We start from the raw sequence: 23,347 nt of genomic DNA, 5'->3' as shown, positions 1-23,347 counted from the left end.
ATCTAAATTACCCTTTTTTATTTTACTTCCCCATTTCCATCCATGCTCTCTTGGCTCGTGTTTTTTCCTCTCGAAACTGCGAAGTGAATCAAAACCAGTTTCTTCTGCAATCCATCTTCCAAAAGGATTACTCGCCGTTTTAGAGAATCTCACTTGATTTTATCGTAATTCAGATTCGCACTCTATAACATTTTGAATTGCTACAGACACCCATTGCCTCCACCGAAAAAGGTTTGTTTTCTGATCTGGATCTGTTATTTCTCCATTTTTTTCACTCTAGATTTTGATTAAATTTGAATGTTTCTCTTGATTTTGTTCTTAATTGAAATACCAGATCAATGTTTAAAACCCTAGGGGTTTCAATTTAGAAGTTATGGATTTGAATCTCAACATGTGTTTTCGTGTTTGTTTTCTTCTTCACTTGAATACCAGGTGCCGAATTGTGATAATTTTTCTCTTTAATTGTGAAAGAAAGTTCTGAAAATGAATGTTGTTTTAGGGTTTTGAAAATTAGAGACCCAGTTTGATTTTCATGACTTCGTATACGCTAATATTCACAATGTTATTTATCTTTGTTCATATATATTGACTGGAATGTAGTTTTGTCTTTCGAGGAAATCTCCAAGTTGAGATTTAAGAGAGTATTGGATCTCTACCCAATGTATAGTGTAGTTTAGAGCATAATGACAAAATTCTCCGATTATTTGAAAAAGTCACGATTAGTTCGCAATTCTTTTAACTGGCAATTTAATCTGGAATTATTTGCAAAGTTTTGAAAATTACATTTTTTTATATTATGTTTACTATGAAATTTTGTTTAATAATATATATTTTTATAATATAAACTTTTTAATTTAGTTACTATTAGGTTTAGTAGATGAATTATACACCTCTATATACATAATAGTATATATTTTTAATTTTCCTGATTTTTTTATGAATTTTCCTGATTTTTTTATGAATTTCCCGAATTTTTTTTTTTGAATTTTTCCTTTGCCGAATTATTCCCAACACCAACTTCGTCACTATGGTTTAGAGATGAGCCTTTACTCCATGTTTTATAAATCAGCACATATGATGACCTGATTGGTGCTACAATGGAATTTTAATTGTTTCAATTTTTATTTTTATTTTTTATTTTTATTTTTATTTATAATTGAGGGTGCTATTTGGTTTCTTCCTAGTATGCTGGGAAGCACCTACTATAATGTCACAATTTTTGACTTATATGCCAATTGTTTGGGTTTTAATTGTTCATGTTTGGCCCTTTGGACCCATTTTTATGGGGCATATGGGGACCCATTTTGGAAAAAGGTCTCTATTGTGATCTTGAAATTTATTATGAGTGATCGATCTTATAACTTAGTTTTGAATGAAAAATAATGCCTCAAACCAACATCCTTGAAATTGGTTTTTTGTTCATTTTCTTTAGTTCCATGTCGTGATGCCAAGTCGGGGGCTAGGTTCTAGATTGGGTTACAGGACTTGGTCCATGGGGTTGTGGCCCATATATGGTCTTTGTCTAAGATGATTGGTTATTTTTTGTCAAAAGTTCAATTATCTTTTATTAAAAAAAATCGTTATGTCCTTGGATTTTCAAATTCCACTATGTACTAAATTAAGTTTTATTTTACCCATGTTGTAAAGAACGGAGAATAATGGCAATCTCTCACTTTAATTCCTTACCAATTTACTAATTGGGTGGCTTTTGTGGGACACATGTGATGGGGACATCAAAGCTTGAAGAATAGATTTTATGTTTATTTATTTTTATGTTTTTTGGGCTTACTTTCATATTTTATTGGCTTATGATCTTAGTATAATGTTTGGGGGTAGTTTGGTAACTTTAGTATGTATTTTATTTAATTTTATGAGGGTCAAAAATTTAGGAGAGATTAAGTTGTGAAAATTAGAGTTTTATTAATTTCTTTATTTGGTATTTTAGTTTTATTAGGATTCTTAGATTGATTTTCTTTATACATGGATTGTATCAGGATTTATTGACAGAGAGTTTGATAAATAAAGAATTAGTTTCTTGCATGAATTTTCTTGATATGATTTCTCCATTGTTCTTAGTGCGATTCCAAGGTTTTATCCTTCTATCTCTTATCTTTCTTTTCTTTTAATTTTTCTCATTATTGATTTTCTTGAATTCTTGATTCTTGAAACCTACAAACCTTAATCCTTAATCCTTAACATTACAAGCATCAACCTTAACCCTATAAACCCAGATCCCTTATCGTAATTGCAAAATGTTGTAATTAAACCTCACAACCAAACTGATGAGGACATCACATGCATACCCTTCAGAGTGTTCCAAAGTAGAAAAAGATACTTAGATTCATCGTGGATGGACAGAGTATGAACGTGAAGTTTATGGACGAGCACCGTTGGATCTTTATTGGGTCATCATATTTCATGTTTTTATTTAGTTTATGTTTATGAGTTTATTTTAGTGTTTAGGATGAGTATTTGGAATTATTTTCATGTTTTATTAGCCTATGGTGTTAGTATAAAGTGTTTAGGTGCAATTTGATAACTTTATATTGATTTTTTAATGAGTTTTCATGGTCTGAAAAATTCAAGGGAAATAAAGTTACGGGATTGGGACATAGATGGTATTTCTTCTTTTGTTTTATTAAGTTATTTTAAGTTTTATTTACTACCATTAGATCTTCTTATTTTAGTTGGATGGTTGAGATTAGATTTAGGGTTTAGAGAACATTATAAATACTTGCTTCTTACTGTAATTTTCTTTAATGATGAATAAAATTGATATTAGAGTTTTGATATTCCCATTAATAGTGTGGTGTGAGGCCATTTTGGAGTGAGTCTAAGGTAACATTTGTTTTCTCTATCAATTTCTCAATCGAGGTGGGTATTTTTTATTTATTTATTAACATCTTCTTTCTCATTTTTCTTATTAAATTTCTGTTTTGAACCCCTAAAACATCCATAAATCCTACCCAATCCATTCTCTAAACCAAAATCCCATCTACATTCTCTCCTCTGTTGAAACCTAACCCTATACCCATAAAAACTTGACCTAACCTTTCCCTACTCGAACCACATAATTATTTACCACCCAAAATTCTAATTACCTTCCATTTTTTTAGCTTACAATTTCTCCAAACATTGTTAATTTTCTGTCCCCATAAATCAACACTACTTATTTAGCTATTTTTGCATTAAAGAGCCTAGAAATTTGTTTTGAACATCTAACTGAAACCTTAAGCTAGAGGAAGGCTTATCTTCCATTGGAACCTATTGTTAGTACTTGAATAACTATTACTGTGAGATTGTGATGAACCTTAGGATTATTTTGATTATCGCTTGGATTTTCTTACATATCCATGAATGTATGAGCTAATGATTTATATTTGCATTTCTTATGTTAATTCAGTCTAATCTCAGATTTATCATCCTAGGGTAACATTCATGATCATGCATCATCCTAAACTTTTAAAGTAATTTTTTGTGGTTCAAATCCTTAACCCAAATCCCCTAACCCCACCCCCCGTATTCATCTTCTTCCCTCATCATCCTGCATCAACATGTCTCTCGTAGATTAATTGGTTTTTTGCCACAAAAGTCTATAAATGGCTTTTCATCGTCTATAGTTTTAGAGAGACACAGAGAGAGAAAATCACAAACTATATCATTTTTTCTTTGATTTATTTGATCTCACTCTTTTGCATTCTTTGCTAGTGATCTTTTCATTTTTTTTTTTTTTTTTTTTTTTTTTTGAGTGCATTTTCATCATGAAGTTTGTAGACTCCTTATCAATGGTGCTAGTTGAAAAAGGCGTAGATCATTGGGTGTTGGGAGGTGACCATGGATCTTGACAACATCATCTCAAGGAGAATAGAGGAAATATTCAAAATAATTCTTAGATTTCCAAATTGGGGCTATTTATGTACTATTTTTGGTAGGAGCTTTTGTAGTAGATCTAAAGTGAGATTTGAGGTTTCTAGGGACTGCAAATGGGTGCACTGATGTTTTGTTAGGCCCTCCCTTTTGGGTTGCATAAAATTGAGTTGGGGAATGAAGTCAAATTTTAATGTCTCTTAATTCTCAAAGATTTAAGATCCATTATTTCACTATTATGCTTGGAGGATTGGCACTTCTTTGTTTTTGTTGCAGCTTGAGAGAGCTGGCGATGTAGTAACCAATGGAGAACCAATCTCAGAAAGATTTCTAAGCTTTGTTTGGATCAAATACAATTTCAACTACTGATAAAACAAATGAGGCTTTTATTTGAAAGTTCTAATTTTCAAATTGAACCTTGAACTGTTTACCTTCTTGATTGATGGTGTTGAAGAAGTTCCAAACCTATTATTTGAACTAGAGGGTTAATCTCCGTGCTTCCAATGATTCCAATGAGATCAAAAGAAGCTCATAAGTTGTTTTATTGACAACCAATGGTGGAATCACTTCATTAATTTTTTCTCATGGAGTATGAAAACTAGGGGAGTCGTCTAAGTCTTCACTCTTGTCTCGATTTTTGTCCTATATTCATGCGCAAACTCTTTTATCCATAGGATTCAAGTTCAACTTTAAAAAGAAAAAAACCTCTTGGCTTAAGCTTGGAGGAATATACTTTATAGTGTTGCCACCTTGGTGGAGTACATGTTTCAATTTGACGAAGCCTTCAAGTCTTCGTGATTTTGATGTTGGGGGGGAGATAGAGGCTTGGGTATGATTAGCCCCTACTAAATGCTTGAAACTATGTTTAGTCTTTGCTAAAGTGAACATTAGGTTTATCCCCTTAGAAAAAAGTCACCGTCTTTGATTGCCCGTGAACAACAATGATTTTAGCTAGAAAAAACTAGTAATGCCTCATTATTTTTTATAATGACAAAAATGTCCTTAATATAACAATACAGACGAACAACTCTTCTGGTATTATCCCTCATCTCTCTTTACTCATATCTTTTTTTTCTCTCTGTAGTGTGAACTCACCTCTCTGTATCCCCCAACAATTTTCCGACTAAGACATCCATCGATCTAAAAGGTAATGATTTCATGTGAACTTGACTTTTTCAGTCTTGGAAAAGTTGGTTTTGTTGTACTCATAATTTCTATTTTTCATTACTTGGATTGCTTCATTGGATAAAAGCTTTAGAACAGTGTAGGCACGTGGATTTTTGTGGGAATCTCATAGCTACTTGGTATGGAGTTGCCACCGTTCTTTTAGTTCAAGGGTGTGAATGGTCATCCAATTTTTTAAAACATCCAAAAAAAAAAAAGACTCATAATTGGTCTAAGCCAAAAGATTTGGATAAGGAAGTTCATTTAAAGTAGCGGAAATTGTAAGGTCTTTTTTTCTTACGAAAGTACCTTAGCTTTGCCATCTTTGAGAAAATTCAGTAGTAATATTAAAAATTCAATCATGTATGAGTCTTAATTTTATTATTATTAATTATTTATTTTTTTATTTTATTTTTTGGGGAGGGGGGGTTGGTTATTGAGAACTTAGATAATCCAATTGAAGATGGATAACTTCCATTCATACCTCGTTTCATTAGAAGAAATTCAAAGGATGCATGGAATTCTAATTGGAATGCAAATTTTTTACTCAAATGAGGGGGGGGGGGGGGGGGGGGGGTTTATTGAGAACTTAGATAATCCAATTGAAGATGGATAACTTCCATTCATACCTCGTTTCATTAGAAGAAATTCAAAGGATGCATGGAATTCTAATTGGAATGCAAATTTTTTACTCAAATGACCTTGGATGCCTAATGTGTGTGTACAAGAAATGGGAAGTAAATAACAAAAAGAAGCAATGAGAGGAATCTCATGCCATGTTAATGAAGTTGTGATCATTCTCATATTGGAGGTATTTCATAACTCAGGCCTTTTGAAGCTATGTAAAATACATGAGCTCATGAGGTTTATGTGTTACACTTTAGGCTATAAAAGTACCTTCTCCATGCCGACATTTCTAGAAACATTGAACTTGTTTTTCCCTAGAATATGTATGATTATTTGTTTGCTCAACATGGATCTGGTTTGGTGTAATTGACATTTGTGTGCTATTTTTGGAACATTAACTTATCAAACTAATAAATAAATAATCTTTTGAAGATAAACTTCACTTGCAACATGCATGAAATGGAGCTAGGTAGGGTGGTCCTAAAAAAGGTTACAATGAGAAGGATTGTTGAAGAATCTTCATATGAGATAGTAATATATATTATGAAAATAAATTTCACTTTTGGATTGAATAGTTGAAATTAGAGATATCATTGGTTTACTTAACTATGATGACCTTTTAAACATATATGTTAATGTGCTCCTTTTTTTCTTTAAATGATTTTTATAAAAATACTTTCTAAAAAATGGGGTCCTAATAGATAACGAATGCATTGTTTCCAGAATTAGATCTAGTCGCCCAAGAGAGGTTTGTAAGATCACTTAGAAAATTCATATGATCATGTGAACTGAAACGTTTTAGAATTCTTGATGGTCGGATGGGTTTTGGAAATTTATGGATCAAATGGATAATGAAGTGTGTGGCATCCTCTGTTTTTTTTTTCCCCAATCCAATTGAATGACTAGCCAGTTGGATATTTCAAGAGTTTTAGGTATCTCAGGCAAGGAGATCCCATTTCCTTATATCTTTTTGATATTTTAGGGGAGTCATTAGGAAAATTAGCATCCAGGGTAATTGGGTTGACTTGGATGGGTTTTCAATGGGTGTTGGGACTTGTATTGCTTTGAAGCAGTGCTTGGCCTTGCCGTAATTTTCTCCAAAAGAGAGGTCTTTGGGGTGGGGTGTCATTCTTGATATGGTGGGTTTAGTTGTGGTGTTGGATTGTAAGATGAGGATGTTTCGTGCAACATGTCTAGGCTTACCCCTAGGCACTACTTATAACCTGAGACTGGTTTGGGACTGTGTCATCAAGAGTGTGAGTTCTAGGTTAGGATCCTATAAGTAAAAGTTTTTGTTGAATGGAGGCAAATTAATCTTGATGAAAGAATCATTGCTACCATTCCGATGTACTTTTTGTTGTTTTCCATCCCTATGTACATGGAGAGGCATTGGGATAAGCTTATTAAAGTTTTGTGTTCTATGGCATTACTTGTTTAGAGAGTTTAGAGGTATCTTTTTTAAGGATCTAATCTTTCGATGGGCTTTGGTTTATCAAGGCAATAATTAGTCTTCTTCTGTTTCCCTTGGAGATCATCTCGTCCTCCCATTAATAAAGTGGTTTCATTTATTAAAAAAGAAAAGCATGTTAGGGATTTCTTGTGGAATTGAAAAAGGAGGGACACACAATTTTCATTTGGTGAGTTGGAGGTCTGTTTGTGTCCCAAAAACGAGGGGGTTAGGGATTAGGTTCATTCTTTTAATAGTACTTTCCTTTCAGAGAAATGATTATGGAGATTTGGAGTTGAGTTGAATAGTTTGTGGGTGCTGGAGGTCAAAGCTAAGTGTGGTTCTTTTAGTTTCGGGATAGAAAGCGGCCCAGTATCGCATATTATGGGTGTAGTTTTGGGAGGATTGTGGCGAGTTACCTCTTAAGGCTCAATCTGGCAATCTTTATGCTATTTTAGATAATAAAAAAGTTCCTAGGTCCAAAATTTATGATTTGGTATGGAGTTATCTCTTGGAATTTTGGATTTAGGAGGAATTTCAATGACCGGTTGGTTGACTCTTTGGCATCTGTAATCGGATATCCTTTTGAAATCCAAATTGATTCATCAATTGAGGATGCTCTGCTCTAGCCTAAGAGTAGAAGTGGTTTATTTTTTGTCAAATCATTTTATCAATCTCTATCTTTCTCATGTGGTCCCTTCCCCACGTCTTTAATTTTGGGGGCAAAAATTCCATTCAAGGTGTTTTTTTTAATGAGACAGTTTCCTTAGACAAGATTCTCATTGTGGGTCATCTTATTATCAGGGGCTATTCCTAATGTAAAGTTTTGTTCTGTTGGTGAATCAGTCACCCACATTCTTAACCATTGCCGTTTGGTAAGGAAATTTAGTTGAACTTCACTCCTAACGTGTATTGAGTGGGTTTTCTCCAAATTGGATGCCCTTTTCCAATGTTCGGGGCTTCATCTACCTTCATATTGTGTAAGAGAATTCAATGGAGCATACTTCCATTTGCTATTTGCTAGGGAATTTGGAAGAGAAGGAATAGGCATGTCTTCGAAGGAAAGGAGATAGTTAACTGTCAATGAAGTCATCATAAGCATTTTGGGTTTGTTGTATTTCTGGTGTAAGTTTTTTAAGGAATTTAGGGTTTCTTTTTTGAGGACTTCCTTTTTAGGTGGGAGGAGAAAATGGCAAAGGACGAGAAGGATTAGTTTTTTCCAATTCGCTCTCGGGTAAATCTTTCTCTTAATAGATCTCTTCTTATTCCGAATATTTCCTTCAGGGAGCACTCATAAATTGTGCTACGTGATTTACAGCAAAGGATATATCAGGCCTAGTGAGTGTAAGATATTGTAAAGCTCCAATTACCTGCCGGAACTCAGTAGGATTAGAAAGTTGAGCACCGTCAAGAGTTTTGATTATTGTGGTATCCCATTAGGCTCATTTGTTTGGTTGTTTTTTGGTTCTCTTTTTCCCTTTTGTGGCTTTTTAATGAAATCTCTTTCATCTATCAAAAAGGAGGAAAAAAAAGGTTGGAGGATTGTCTTCATACACCTAAGACACAACAATAGTTCTTTGTTAATCTTCCCTCGCTTAAAAGAACTAATGTATATCTACTTGTTATATCATTGGATATCTCCAAAGTGTGTGTTTTTTTTTTTTTTTGGGTACATGTGTAGATTCTTTATATATTTATTTTCTTACTTGAATTTTAAAAACAGTTTGATTTAGATATTTACTGAAGCATATAGTACAATACATAGGTATACATGTTTTTTGGGCTTTGGCCTTGCCACAGGTGCCGTGTCAAAGACCTCAGATTTGTGTCATGTTACTTAGTCCTTTGCTGATAGAACTTGCTTTCAGTGTTTATCTTTTGTTTGATCTGATGTTGTTTATTTACTTATTTTCTATGATATTGCAGAAATGTATGAGAATGCGGGAGGCCAGACTGGGGTACCAAGACCCCCATTAAACCCCCAGCCTGACCCATTTGGGAATGCATTCTATGGAGCTGGTTCAGGACTCATCCGAGGTGGATTGGGTGCATATGGAGAAAGAATCTTTGGTTCAAGCTCTGAATATGTGCAAAGCAATGTATGTAGCATGTGGAGGGTAGACATCACTATATGGGAACAACAAAACGAATATAATACATTCTTTTGACATATGTTCAAAATATTTGGCACTTGGCTTTATATTATAAATTATTGCTGATAGATTAGGAGTACTTCCATGTCCTTGAGGAACACAAGTAGTGGTCTACATCACGTTAGAAAACATTTGCTTCTGACTCCAATCTGGGATGTTATATCATTGCATGCCATCACAGCCCAAAATTTTCATTTTTTTTCCCTTTCATGTTCCAATGACCTTGTTCTTTCTAGTTGTCCCGTTAAAAGAACTTGATCAGATGGCTGAGGTCGTCTGATTGAAGGGTTTTATTTTTTGGGTGGTGGGGTTTCTTTTGGCTGTGGCCTGCATTCCTTTAGCAAACACCCATATGAACGTGGGATGCAAGGCACAATTCTTGATTAATATATGGAAAGGCGTTCTTATTCACAATTTTTTATCTCATGAACAGATAAGCAGGTATTTTTCTGATCCTCAGTACTATTTCCAAGTGAATGACCAGTATGTGAGGAACAAATTGAAAGTTATACTGTTTCCGTTCTTACACAGAGTAAGCAATTACTCATTCTATCTTCTGTTTTGGCGATTTTTCTTTCTTACAAGTTACAGAATGTCATGTCTCACTTTTGACCTTTTTGTCAGGGGCATTGGACAAGGATAACCGAGCCAGTGGGGGGCAGATTGTCCTATAAGCCTCCAGTCTATGACATAAATGCTCCAGATTTATACATCCCTTTCATGGCATTTGGTACCTATGTCGTTCTCGCTGGCTTCTCGTTGGGTCTTTTTGGAAAGTGAGTGAACATATTTGAGCTTTATAAGAATTCCTTCTTACAAAACTTGTCTCTTAACTGTTTTCATAGTGAGCTTATATTGTCACACCAAATTTTTATAACACAATTAATAAGATGCCAAAAAGGGGGTTCTAAAACAAAAGGAAAAAAGGAAGAGGGAGAAGTTGTGATAACAATCTGACAGGAGCCAACCTTATATTTCTTCCTCGGCTCTCACATCTCTCTCATAACCATTGGTTTAGAGCTTGAAGGGTTTTTTTCACCTGTGTAGAAACCCAAATCAAAGAGCTTTGTCATGAAAGAAGAATTGGAAACGGGTACAGTCATTAAAAAATAGAATGGTTATCTGCACCCAATACACTATATAATTTCATTAAAGTTTACCCGTGCCAATAGAGGCATGGGCATCCTCTTTGGGGTTAAGGGGTATGAGAGAAGGCAATAAATTTTGAGGGGTATTATTGAAAAATTAATAGAAGAAGAAAGGCAATACAGCTGGAGGGGTATTTTTGGAATAGGGATAATAGAGGAAAGGCAATAAAGTTTGAGGGTATTCTTGGAAAGGAAGGTAGAAGAGGAAAGACAATAAAGTTGGAGGGCATTCTTGGAAAGAAAGAGAAGACGAAAGACAATAAAGTTTTTCTCGAGATTTATATCGAAGTCAAATTGTAACTCCTCTTTATGTGGGGGATTAAGGGAGTGGACCACCATTGTGTTTTATTATATAGATTATTGAGTAAGTCTAGCCTTACTAACTTAGTAAGATTAGGGTCGCCGATCTCACCTTGTGGCATTCAAGGACAAAATTCTATGAAATTTTTAAAAAGAACTTAAAAGAGATTATTTTTCACCATTAGATTTCAATTTAAAATTTGGGAATTTGGTGAGATTGTAGCCATTTATTTTCAAAACCTTGGATCAAGTCCAAAAAAAAAAATAATGGATTTTTTTTTTGATAAGTAAAAGAAGTTATATTAACAACCGGCCAAGATGGCCGATCAAGCGAGATCAATACAGTTCAGACGCTACTCTCTCGTAATGCTACAAACCTAATCCCACCTCCCTACAAAATCAGCAAAGAACACCCCTTGAAACTCGTCATACACTTTTGACCACACAAATCTGCCACCCAGTACATCGAGAATAAGGTCTGTGGCACTCATGTCCTTCTCCTCAAATATCCTTCCATTACATTCCTTCCACGCGCACCAACAAATAACGAAATGGGTGATGCTCCACAACACCCTCTTCAGACCCTCAAACGAGTATCTAACATGTAACCAAGAAGCAAATAGGTCGCATGTAGTAGCCGGTGCACAAGAGGACACTCCGAATAAACCCAAGAAATGTGCCCAAACCTCTTGTGCTACCTTACAATGAATTAGGAGATGACTTGCCGATTCCTCATCATTGTAGCACATCACACAACAATTAGTAGTACCAAAGCCCCTTCTCATCAGTAAATCTATCGTTTGGATTCTGTCCAAGACAGCCGTCCAGATAAAAAAGCCCACCTTAGCGGGCACCTTAGGTCCCCACACCACTACCTCCGAAAAGGAACATGAATCAGTCCCAACCAATGATCTATAAAAAGACCTTACTGAGAATACCCCTTCCTTAGTTATTTGCCACCTTCTCTCGTCCTTTTGTTCTACGTCGATGTGAGTCAAGCAAATTCGGTTTAATAATCTACCTACCTCTTGGACTTCCCAATCGTTAAAGTCCCCACAAAACCCAAGATCCCAAGACCAAGATCCATTAATGCAATGCCTGAAACTTGTGATTGGTTGACCTTTCTTCAAGAAAATTGAGTAAAGAAGTGGGAGCTCAGTCTCAAGAGGTCCAAGGCCACACCATCCATCTTCCCAGAATCTAACTCTGTCTCCTATACCTATTTTGAAACTAGCTCTCAATCTGAATTCCAGTAACACTTTGAGAATACTCTTCCAAACTCCACAGCCGTATGATGCTCTTGTCATTCTACTCTCCCACCCACATTTGTTCTCCCCAAACTTAGCCGCGACGATCCTCCAAAAACTATTTCTCTCCACCTCAAACCTCCAAATCCATTTTCCCAATAATGTCGCATTCATCACCCCAAGCCACTTAATTCCAAGCCCTCCCTTTCTCCTTAGTCACAACCTTCCTCTGTACCAAGTGGTGCTTACGATCCTCTTTTCTATCATGCCAAAGAAAATCCCTGATCATCTTATCTAGTTTCAACTCCACGTTGTTAGGCAACTGTAGCAAAGAAAGGAAATAAACGGGAATGCTTGAGAGAACACTCTTAATAAGAGTCACCTTGTCTCCCTTTGAGAGGTATTTGGCTTGCCAAGACGCTAGTTTTCTGCTCATTCTTTCCAAAATCGGGTCCCACATCGTCAAGGATTTATAGGGAGCACTCAAAGGAAGGCCTAAGTACGTTGTGGGGAGGCTTTCCACCTTCCATCCCAAAGAAGCCGCTAAAAGATCTAGATTTAAAACCTTGCCAACTGCAAATACCTTACTCTTCTTCATGTTCACCGGGATACTCGGGGTTGCTTCAAAACAACTAACCAAACCATTGAATCTTCTTCTTTGTTCCTAGTTCCACATCCAAAAACATTAGTGTCGTCTGCGAATTGAAGATGCAACACAACTGGCTCATTATTACCCACTGTTATCCCCACACGCCACACCCCGCTCCAACATCCTCCCTAAAGTTTTTGCACAATAATAAAAAGGAACAATGAAAGGTGGTCACCCTACCTCAAGACTCTCGAGCTCCTAAAGAACCCCTCTGGATTCCCGTTAACAAGGATTGAGAAGGAGGCCAATAAAATGCATTTATGGATCCAACCAATTCATTTATCATCTTCTGCAAGAGGAAAATCAGAAAATCCCAGTTAACGTGATAATACACCTTCTCGAGGTCTACTTTACACACCACACCCACCTTCCCGGACTTCAATCTGGAATCGATAAATTCATTTGCCACAAGAACTCCATTTAGCATTTGTCAGCCTTTAACAAAAGCACCTTGGTTGGGACTATTTACATTAGCTATAACACATGTCAGTCTATTGGTCAACAAGTTAGAGATGATCTTATACAAAGTATTGATCAAGCTTATGGGCCTCAACTCTTTGATGTCTTCTGTTCCAAATATCTTTGGGATCAGCGCAATGAACGTGCAATTGGATCCGAGATCCAGGAAAGCCTCTCTAAAAAAAATCCTCTGCTACCAACATGAAGTCATTCTTGATTATCTCCCAACATACCTTGAAAAATTCAATAGGAAAACCATTAGGCCCTGGCGCTTTCTCATTTTCCATACTTTTAATGGTTGTCCAAACTTCTTCTTCATCGAACGGTCTCTCCAACCATCCTCGCTGATTACCTGAGTTTTTCCATGAAATCTAGAAGACTGCACTGTTGGATTGACAATTTGGTAATTCATTTGACCTCAACCAACCGTAGTAAGATTTGTAATCTTACTAATTTAGAGTAACTCCAACACGTCTTCCAAAACCTCTTTCATTTCCCTCAACTGCCATTTTAGAGGGCAGAATCCACTAGATGGGTCTCCAACACAGTCTTCCAAAACCTCTTCCATTTTGGAATTTAAAGTTTCAAACTCCAAAATGGAAGACATGTACTACTGCTCCATTTTTTTGGCTCCAAATTTTTTGAGACCGTTGGTTGAATTTTGGTGGCTCTTAACTTTAAATTGAATAACAAATATCATCATTTTGGACAACACGATTGGAGTGCAAACACCTTGAATATCCAAAATGATCAGATGTTCCATTATGGAAAATCAAAGTGGAGTTTCCCCTTGGAGTTGTTTTTAGTAAGGAAAGAGTTTCTCTAGATTATTTAACGTGTTATAAAAAAGTTGGTGTGGTAATATGATCTCTATCTCTCTCTCTCTCACACAAACACTTTGGCTGTCATGTGATGCAGGTTTAGCCCGGAAGCTTTAAGTCTGCAATTCACAAAGGGACTACTTGGCTGGTTTTTCCAGGTCCTTTTGCTTAAGGTTTTATTGTATTCACTCGGGAGTGGGGAGGCACCATTATTGGACATTGTGGCATATGCCGGGTATGCTTTTACGGGGATGTGTGTTGCTGTTCTTGGGAGGATCATGTGGACCTACTCATATTATTTCCTAATGCCATGGACATGTCTGTGCATGGGAGTGTTCTTAGTGAAGACCATGAAAAGAGTCCTTTTCGCGGAGGTGAGGAGTTATGATTCTAGCAGGCATCACTATCTCTTGCTTTTCATGGCTTTAGCCCAGTTTCCATTATTCTTCTGGCTTGGTAGTGTTGGAGCTTGAATTTTGATTTTGTGCTGTTTGTTCTTGGGCTTTCTCCTCGGAAACAGTGCAACAATGCTGTGTTGGTAGTAGTTTTAGTTACATTTTAAGACAGTCTAGCTATTCGAGCTGACTGCATTGGTGGGTAATCAGGAAGTTCTGTACCCATGCCAATGGGATTTTCTGGGATGGGCCATACTTGTATAACTTCAGTTCAAATTGCTTGCTCAACTGCATTTTATACTATACTATGTTCATTTGCTGGACTTGTACTAAGAGGTTCATTCTCACAAATACTATATTTGGACTTCATTTTATATGTTCAAACCATCTTAAATGACTTCATTTACTTTATTTATTGGTTAGTATGCTTTGTTCACTTTTAGTATGGTTTCTATCGTCGTCTTATTATATTCTTTGATGTCCTCCTTGATATTGTAATAGGGGTTTTTATTTTTTATTTTTTATAACGTTTCCTTGCCATCTCAAACAATTTTTTTTTATTTTCTAAATTACGTCTAAGACGGCAGCCCATCTGCCATTTGGGCCACTTCCTCAGTTTGAATGGGGCAATCTCCAAAACAGAATGTAAAATGTTTTCCTTCGCCAACTACTGAGGTATTATTTTTTATTTATTTATGATCTCTTGATGTTGTAGATATTTCATCGAAGCTGAATTACATTGCCTTCCATAGTTTTCACGATAAACCTTTGATCCCTCTTTCATCAATAGGCTTGGATTTTGTTGAAAAGACCGTATATATTTATCTATTTGTATGATTTCATTAATTACTCCATTTTCTCAACTGTTTCAACTTTAAGTCAAGGGTCTTGTAAATGTGTGCCCTAAGGGCACATGTTAACAAAATCCTTAAGTCGATAGGAAGAAAATAAATAAAGTTTGAGTTAGGATCTTGAATGATATCTACGTGGCATGTTTTGGTAGGAGTATCAGACACATTGGGTTTCTAACCAAGCCGATTTTCTATATGGCACACAGCTCCATGTGTTTGTTTTGTAAAAAACACGTGCCATGTAAACACTTTATTTTTCTCTAGGAATGGGACACCATTCTAGATTACCACCATAAAGGTTTTGCCATTGATGACTTTACCAAATAAATCTGAGTTTGTTATACATTTAATACACCTTGGAAATAAGCATTTGCGAGTATTTTTGGTAGGGATTTTTTTTTTTTTTTAAAGTATTTTAGATAGTGTTTATTATTTATTTATTTGTTAAAGTTATTAAATTCTTCTTAATGTTGCCCTTAGGACTCGTTAACAGCACCCAATAAATCATGATTAAAATTTGAAAGCTATGGCCTTTCCGGGTGGGGGGTGAAGGGGAAGCGTCTATTGTTAACCAATTTTTGCTAATGACACCCCAATTCACATGTAAATCACCAGACTTAACACACATCTTGGGATGGTGTTAGCAAAAATTGGTGTGACAATAGAAGCTCACACCAACTCTTGCTAAGAGGGAAGAAGTTAAAGAGGATATCTCAATAAGTAAAAAATGAGGGTATTACGATCATTTTAAGAGTCTTTCTTCTAACTATGGTCAAGTAGGGCTTAAAACGGGTCAGATATAGTTCGGATATGAGTATGTCTATATCCATATCCAAATTTTTGTATTAAGATTCATATCCGGATTCAAATCCAACTTGGATCCTAATAGTTAAAATCATATCCAAACCATTTTACTTTTATTAAATTCATATCCGGATCCGATTAAATTAATTTATTCGGATTTTATAATGTCAAATCTTTTAAGTAAAATTGTTAAAATATAGTCAAATGGTGATTTGAATTCAAGACCTCTTTATTTTAAAGAAAAATTTTGATCACTACACCCTATTATTGTTTATTGATAGAAAATAATTTAAAAAATATAAAAATATAACTTACAAAATAATATATCATTCGGATCTTGAGAAATATAGGAATGAATTCATATCCGACTCGGATCAATGGAAATCATCTCGAATCCGAATCTTATTTAATTTGGATACATTTGAGAGACCAAATCCGCTAAATTCAGATTCGGCGCACTCAAATTTTGGATAAAATCCGTCTCATTTTTCTTACGTAACGGCTATAAGTGACAACGAACAGAACAAACATTTACTCTAAGCAAAAATTCATAAACTCTTTCCCCCTCTGTAAAACCCTAGTTCTGCGTGTCGATCTGCAAGTCAAATTGAAAGGAAACTTCACCCGTTTTAGAAGAATTGTAAGAGAGGTGGTTCTCCATCAGGTATCGAACTTAGGATCTTAAGTTTTTCAATAATTTGACTAATAGATGGTGAAATTAGAAGAAGAAAAAAAATTCCCTTTTTCAGATTTTTTTCAATAATTATACTTTCGAGGAGAAGGTTTATCTGATGTGGGTATTTGATTTTTTTTTTGGGGTCTTTGAGAGAATATTATTAGTTTTTGTTTGGGGTCCTTGCGAGAATTCATTCAATGGGGTTTCTCTGATATGGTTTATGTGATGTAGTTTGGGATCTTTGAGAGAATTTATTCAATGGACTTTCTCTGAAGTGGTGTATTTGGTTTTGTTTGTGATCTTTTAGAGAAATTATTCAATGAGGTTTCTCTGATGTGGTGTATTAAGCTTTGTTTGTGAGAGAATTCATTCAATGGGGTTTCTCTGATGTGGTGTATATTAGGTTTTGACGAGCTTTCTTTAATGTGGCGTATTAGTTTCTGTTTGGGTTCTTTGAGAGAATTTATTCACTGGACCTTCTCTGAAGTGGTGTATTTGGTTTTGTTTGTGATCTTTTAGAGAAATTAGTCCATGGGTTCTCTGATGTGGTGTATATTAGGTTTTGATGAGCTTTCTCTAATGTGGTGTATTAGTTTCTGTTTGGGTTATTTCAGAGAATTAATTCAATGGGGTTTCTCTGATGTGGTGTATTAGGTTTCGTCTGGGTCTTTGAGAGAATTCATTCAATGGGCCTTCTCTGATGGGGTGTATTTGGTTTTGTCTTGGTTTTTACAAGAATTATCCAATGCGGGTATCTCTGATGTGGTTCATGTGATTTAGTTTGGGTCTATTCATTTGGGGGGAGGGTGTTCAATGGTGCAGTGTATTTGGTTTTTTTCGGGGTCTTTGATTTATTCAATGGGGTTTCTCTGATGTAGTGTATGTGATTTAGTTTTGAGGAAAATTAGTTAATGGATCCCGATATAGGGGCTGTTGCTGAATAGTCCCTAACTCTCAGACGGTAGCTTAATAGTCCACCTCAAGTTAGTTGTGGGGGGCTCAATGCTAAACTGTCAAGACTTGACACTTGGCATTTTTTATCCAATGATTACTAATTTTCGTAAATTTTGATTCAGGAATACAGCTTAAAACATCAAATATGGTGCGTATTTTTGATACTTTTATTTTTTGTTTCCTTTAAGTTTTTTGGTTTATTATATTTAGTTTAACTTCTTGTTATCTATTTTTAATTAGGGTAAAGGCTCAATTCGCTCCAGTATCCAGCAATTGTCCAAGTTCTTCGATGGATTGACTAAGGCTCAAGAAAATGCATTGAAGCAAACCTGTTTTGGACATTTTCTGATGATGAATCATATGAAATCTGTCCAAACAATTATAACTATTTTACTCACTAAACATAAACCTATTTTGACATTTACCTTGGGTGGTGTGGAATTGAAGTTTTCATTGGCAGATTTGGCTATAATCTTAGGATTGAAGTGTGTTGAGAAGGATAAGAGTAGCCTCACAAAACCAAGGGACGAAAGCCACAAAACTTTCAAAGATAGGTTTTTTCCTAAAGTGCCAAAGGTTACTAAAAAAGATCTTCTAAATGCTATGAAAGATCTTGAAATAAGCCCTGATGATCATTTGAGGTTATCCCTTTTGTATATTCTCGCTACCTTTTTGTTACCTAACGGTAATGACACTGTACAACCCGAACATTTGGATCTAGTAGATGATTTAAATGCATTCAATAGTTTTCCTTGGGGTTTGATCGTTTACAAGGACCTTGCAAGTGCTATGATAACTGCAGCAGAGGTCGTGGACAAGCCATCATACAACATATATGGATGCGTGTATGCCTTACAGGTATTTGGTTGCATTAATCATGAATTTATAATGCACAATTATATAACAATCCTTCTATTGATTATTTTTCCTTTTTATGTTATAGGTGTGGGTATATGAACGCATTCCTGATTGTAGGCCTTCCATTAAGGAGGGGGATTCTTGGCCCAGAGCGATGAGATGGTTGCCTGATATCTACTACCATATAAATAGTTTACAACAGAGTTTTGAAAAAGAAGATTTACAGGTATTACTTAGATTGTTAACTTACCAATTTAATGAAACGATGTAAAACTTACAATTTGATCTAACCACAGGTCCTTATGGAGATAGACCTCTCTGAGGAAGAGAGAAAAAAAGATATTGTGACCGATGCTTTAAATTTTGATTCTAAAGATCTCGATGCTGAGATCTTAGAAAAATATAATCCTCCAAAACACATCAAGAGTAAAAGGGTTAGTAAATTTAGTCTGTCTTTGTAACTCTTAAAAAATTAATTATTTCAAACTCATTCACACTACTTACTATATTTTCAGAAGGTTGAAGAAAAAGAATTGAATGTTGTGAAGAAATTAAGAGTTACAAAGAAGGGCAAGTCCATCAACTCAGTGGAGATTAAGAAGGTGAAGAAGGTTAAGAAGCCAATAATCTTCCCCACAAAGCCAAAAATTCAACGTAAAATAACGAATGGGGACCAAGCGAAGAAGGTTGACACTCCTACTCAAATTCCATATGAGAAAAATGGATCATTGCCAGTCATAAATCAACTTCAGAAGAAAATTGATGATTTAGAAGCTGAACTAAAACAAGTTGTTTTTGATAAAGACTTAACTGTAAAGATGCTTGAAGAGAAGATAACAATCTTGGAAAAGCATGTGGATCTCCAAGACAAGATGCAAAGGAGAAAGCCAAACTCTTTGAGCAAAGACTAAAAATTTTGGAAGCTAAGGTAAAAATCTATGCCTCATCAAATTTAAGTTATACCCCCAAAGTCTAATTAATATACATTATGTCTAGGCAGATGGGGAGGAGGAGGTGAGAGGAGAGGAGGGTCATGGAGAGAGAGATGCAAGAGGTGATGATGGGGTGAGAGGAGAGGAAGAGATGAAAGGAGACCTACAACTGGCAACATACACCCCACATGCCATTATAGAAGTCCCCAACTCCATTCCAAATAAATGTGAGAGGAATGCAAGAGGTGATGATGGGGTGAGAGGAGAGAAAGAGATGAGAGGAGGAGACCTTCAACTGGCAACATACACCCCACACGCCATTATAGAAGTCCCTGACTCCTTTCCAAATAAACGTGAGGTGCCGAAGTTGCATTTTATAGTTATTTAATGTTTGTATTTGTTTTAATCTAATTAAAATTTGTATGTATTATAGGTGAACTTTATGTTCATGTGCAGTTGGGAATGAGGGTACCAATTCCAAACCATGCTTTTGATGGGTCTCCATATTATGACCCAAATGTAATCAAGGGGCTGAAAACAGAAGAAGTTGCAAAAATTGAGAATATCTGGAAAGCAGATTCGAGATCAACTGAGTATTTTATTTTTATTTTCTTTTACAAACATTCGATGTTTGTTTTTATATATGCATGTTATAATGTATTCTCACCACCTATGTAGGCCACCAATTGGGTTCATTGGTTATCACCAAATTACAAACCACACCATACAAACTTTAAGGTTCAAGGGATTCTTGAAAAAATATGAATCCATTCCATTAGAAGGGTGGATAGATTGCGACGTAAGTAAAATTTGTAGAAAATCTCATATGCTAAGCTAGTTTTGAATCCTGATGCTGGCATATATATTCTTATATTATGTTAATTTGTGTAGGTTGTGAATGCTTACCTGGTCTTGATGAAGGACAGAGAACATACATACCCAAAGACCTTCCCCAAATGTCACTATTTCACTACTTATTTCTTGGTATGTATTTTTAATCTCATTATTTCACTTACGTCAGTTTGGTCCAGTTCTATAGGTTGCCAATAATCTATAATTTGGAAGTAACATTTTTCAATAAAATAAATAAATATATAATAAACATAAAATTTCATACAATAAATCATTAAGTTATCCATAAAAAGTCATTAATTTATCTATAAAAAAGTGATTTATCTGTTTTATCACTCTTAAAACAATTCATAAATGGTTTAGAAATTGTGGACCATGGATTTTTTACCTAAAATTTGTAAACCATTTTTGATTGACTTACAAGTTTCAGATTGGGCTAATTTTTTGTGAGGCTGATTTCCTCGCCATAAAGAGCATCCTCACAAAAAATCAGCTCAATCCGAAACTCCAAAGCTGTCATCAGCTTGGTTCGGTTCTCAGTCAGAACCGGAGACAGTTGCACCCCTAGCTTCGATGACTAGTAAAGGTCAACCCTTGATGCTTGTAGAGGCTCAACTTTTACCTGTCGTCGAGGCTCAACACTGTTGTTAATTTTTCAATGATTTAGTGGTCAAGGCTCCACGCTCTTTGTTAAAAATAATCAAAAGCCGTATCTTAAAATGTTGAGCCTTGACCTTTACTAGTCATCGAGGCTTGAAGTTGTGGGTAAGTTTTCAAGGACAAAACCCAATAATTGACTGTTTTTCATATATAGGAATAATTTACCATTAATTTGTCGATCGTTTTCCATAATCACAGTGTTTATAATGGGAGGATTGTTTATGGTTAAATTTACTCTTTTGCAGGAGTTACTAGAGAGGGTAGAGAGAGAATGGAATGTGTTTGTTTCTACTCTCGACCAACCAATTACCATGGCAGATAAAGTGTTGTTTTTCGAATGGGGCAAGGCTTCCAACCAAGTTAATCCCAAAGTTTTGAAATACAACATAATGGATTGTACAAAGGTATACTGTTCTTTTTTTCTCAAAATTATTCTTTTAATTATTATATATTATTCTTTTAATTATTATATGTCATCTCTTTGTGTAACTTTTTCCTTCAATTTTTCTCATTCCCAGGCATTCATCCCACTATGCATTGACAAGCATTGGGCTTTAGCTATCCTACATATAAAAGATAAAAAAGTTGTTGTTGTGGATAGCCTTAAACAAAAAGCCAGTAATCGATATACTCAACATTTTAAAAGATTGGTATGGGTGTTTTAATTTATTATTGTACTTATTGTGCACTACCAACATGAATTCTAATTTCATAATTATATTTTTCAGCTTCATTTGCTGCCAAAAATTCTTTTCAGTGTTGGTGCAATCCGTGAGTTTGTGGAGTCATGGTGTGATTGGCAAATTCTAGATTATCCCAAACCTCCAAAGCAAATGAATGGAGATGATTGTGGGATCTTCATGTTGAAATACATAGATTGTCTATGCAAATCTGATAAGATTGATGAATTTTCTTCGGTAAACAATTTATCTCTTTAGTAAAATTTAAATTCACTGATCTATGTATGTTATCTATTAAAATTGTAGTCATTTTGATGCAGGATCAATGCATAGAATTGCGGTACAAGATTGCTGCTTCACTTCTTTTTGGAGTAATCAAGCCGTAAAGATATGATGAATACTTGTGTGTCGTTGTACAAAAAGTGTCCAATGATATATTAAAAAAAATACAATGTAACTTTGATGTGAATGAATGTGATGTAATCATTTGTACAATTTATAGATTTGTCCAGTAATCAAAAGGTGATCAGTTCCATTGCAATTGCTATATTATATTGGCTGAATTTGCAATTCCTGAGATTCAATCGTTCTCTTATTTCGGTGCTCGGTTTGGCTTACATGATTGGGTAACTGCAGAGCATCCATTGGAGTCGGTCTTGCTATTTACAGGTTTATATCATGGTCAGGTTGTATGGATTGTCTCACAAAAAAATTTCGTTGTGAAATAAGTACCCATACAATGTTCAGCACGATCACACAAGCATGTACGCATGAAATCCCGAGATGTCGGTGCTCCTCGTAGGTGTATGCTTGCTTGTTAATTTTCACACAATGAATGGCATGATCTAACCTCAACCTCATCGTCATTGGGAAAACTTACTTCAAGCGCACAGGAGTGTTAGATTTTATTATATAGGGCATCATTAATCGAGGAAATAAAAAAAAAGTCTGTAATTGTGTGGACAATTCTATAAATTCATTAATATTTTTCATTAACTTCACATTAATGTTAGTCCAACAACTAACTTCAACTCACTTTCCTCCAAGAGTCTTATTCAAACTCAATTATATTTGAGAGGTCAGGTGAGTATATTTATTACCTTCAAATGTAGCATTTGTCAATTGTTCGGGCTCATTACTCAACAAGCAACAATACCCAACATCGGATTTTCTGTTCAATATGTTGAGGTCGGTCAAATATGTATTCATATTGAACCAATCATTAATTAATCCCTTCAGATGGTCCCTCAAGTTATGTTCAAAATGTCCACACTATACGCATGGAATGAATTGGGAACTACAGTTGTTATTGCATTCATCTAGCACTTGTTGTGGTCCGACACAACGGTTAACCTTCTCAAGTCAAGACACTGCATTTTTTAATTGAACAGCAAACCCAGCTTTGTTATCCTCGTTTTCGATACTCAAAACTGCATAAACTATCGGAAACATACGATTTCCACCCCCAACAATAGTTGCCCCTAGTCAACGTTGCCTTAGCCTTTCCCATTAAGTGGACACCATCAATGAAAATGAGCAGACGACTTTACATTGATTATCAAATCCAACCCAACTAGCGTTTAATGATATAAAACACCGTACAAATCAATGATCCATAGGAGTCTCGTAGAAGATCATATTAAATTATAAATAAATAAAATTAAGTTATTTTAATAATAAAAAAGAAAGAAAGCCTAATTCGTCCGAGTTTTACTAAGTCAAGACTTTCAAAATATAGATCCAGTTCTCTCAGTTGTCAAACGAGACACCATATCATGGGATTCACATTAGGATTAAGGAATA

At 35.3% G+C, this 23,347-nt stretch overlaps 2 protein-coding genes across 13 annotated transcripts; both read left to right on the top strand.

Annotated features, from left to right (window-relative positions):
• Positions 1-35: 35 nt before the first annotated feature.
• Positions 36-14,688, top strand: LOC147411077 (uncharacterized). 2 transcript variants are annotated; one of them, XM_086444415.1, is made up of 6 exons: positions 36-231; positions 4,952-5,014; positions 9,032-9,204; positions 9,692-9,790; positions 9,883-10,034; positions 13,980-14,688. In XM_086444415.1, the coding sequence occupies exons 3-6, from the start codon at positions 9,034-9,036 to the stop codon at positions 14,353-14,355; spliced, it is 798 nt and encodes a 265-aa protein (XP_086300541.1). In that variant the 5' UTR covers positions 36-231; positions 4,952-5,014; positions 9,032-9,033; the 3' UTR covers positions 14,356-14,688. The 2 variants fall into 2 exon arrangements, with proteins under 2 accessions (XP_086300541.1, XP_086300544.1); XM_086444418.1 differs by lacking the exon at positions 4,952-5,014.
• A 1,736-nt stretch (positions 14,689-16,424) lies between these two features.
• Positions 16,425-22,085, top strand: LOC147411076 (ubiquitin-like-specific protease 1A). 11 transcript variants are annotated; one of them, XM_086444400.1, is made up of 9 exons: positions 19,209-19,348; positions 19,421-19,705; positions 19,786-19,945; positions 20,031-20,151; positions 20,244-20,336; positions 21,110-21,268; positions 21,383-21,514; positions 21,593-21,781; positions 21,865-22,085. In XM_086444400.1, the coding sequence occupies exons 2-9, from the start codon at positions 19,504-19,506 to the stop codon at positions 21,928-21,930; spliced, it is 1,122 nt and encodes a 373-aa protein (XP_086300526.1). In that variant the 5' UTR covers positions 19,209-19,348; positions 19,421-19,503; the 3' UTR covers positions 21,931-22,085. The 11 variants fall into 11 exon arrangements, with proteins under 11 accessions (XP_086300518.1, XP_086300510.1, XP_086300505.1 ...); XM_086444395.1 differs by having other exon boundaries at positions 19,417-19,705; XM_086444402.1 differs by having other exon boundaries at positions 19,417-19,710; positions 19,809-19,945.
• The last annotated feature ends 1,262 nt before the right edge of the window (positions 22,086-23,347 follow it).

The sequence above is a fragment of the Akebia trifoliata genome, chromosome 1, assembly GCF_017979445.1.
Source record: "Akebia trifoliata isolate Shusen 1 chromosome 1, ASM1797944v1, whole genome shotgun sequence".
In the NCBI taxonomy this organism is placed as follows: domain Eukaryota; kingdom Viridiplantae; phylum Streptophyta; class Magnoliopsida; order Ranunculales; family Lardizabalaceae; genus Akebia; species Akebia trifoliata.
The sequence above is the reverse complement of the archived record's forward strand: the minus strand, read 5'-3'. Positions and strand labels throughout refer to the sequence as shown.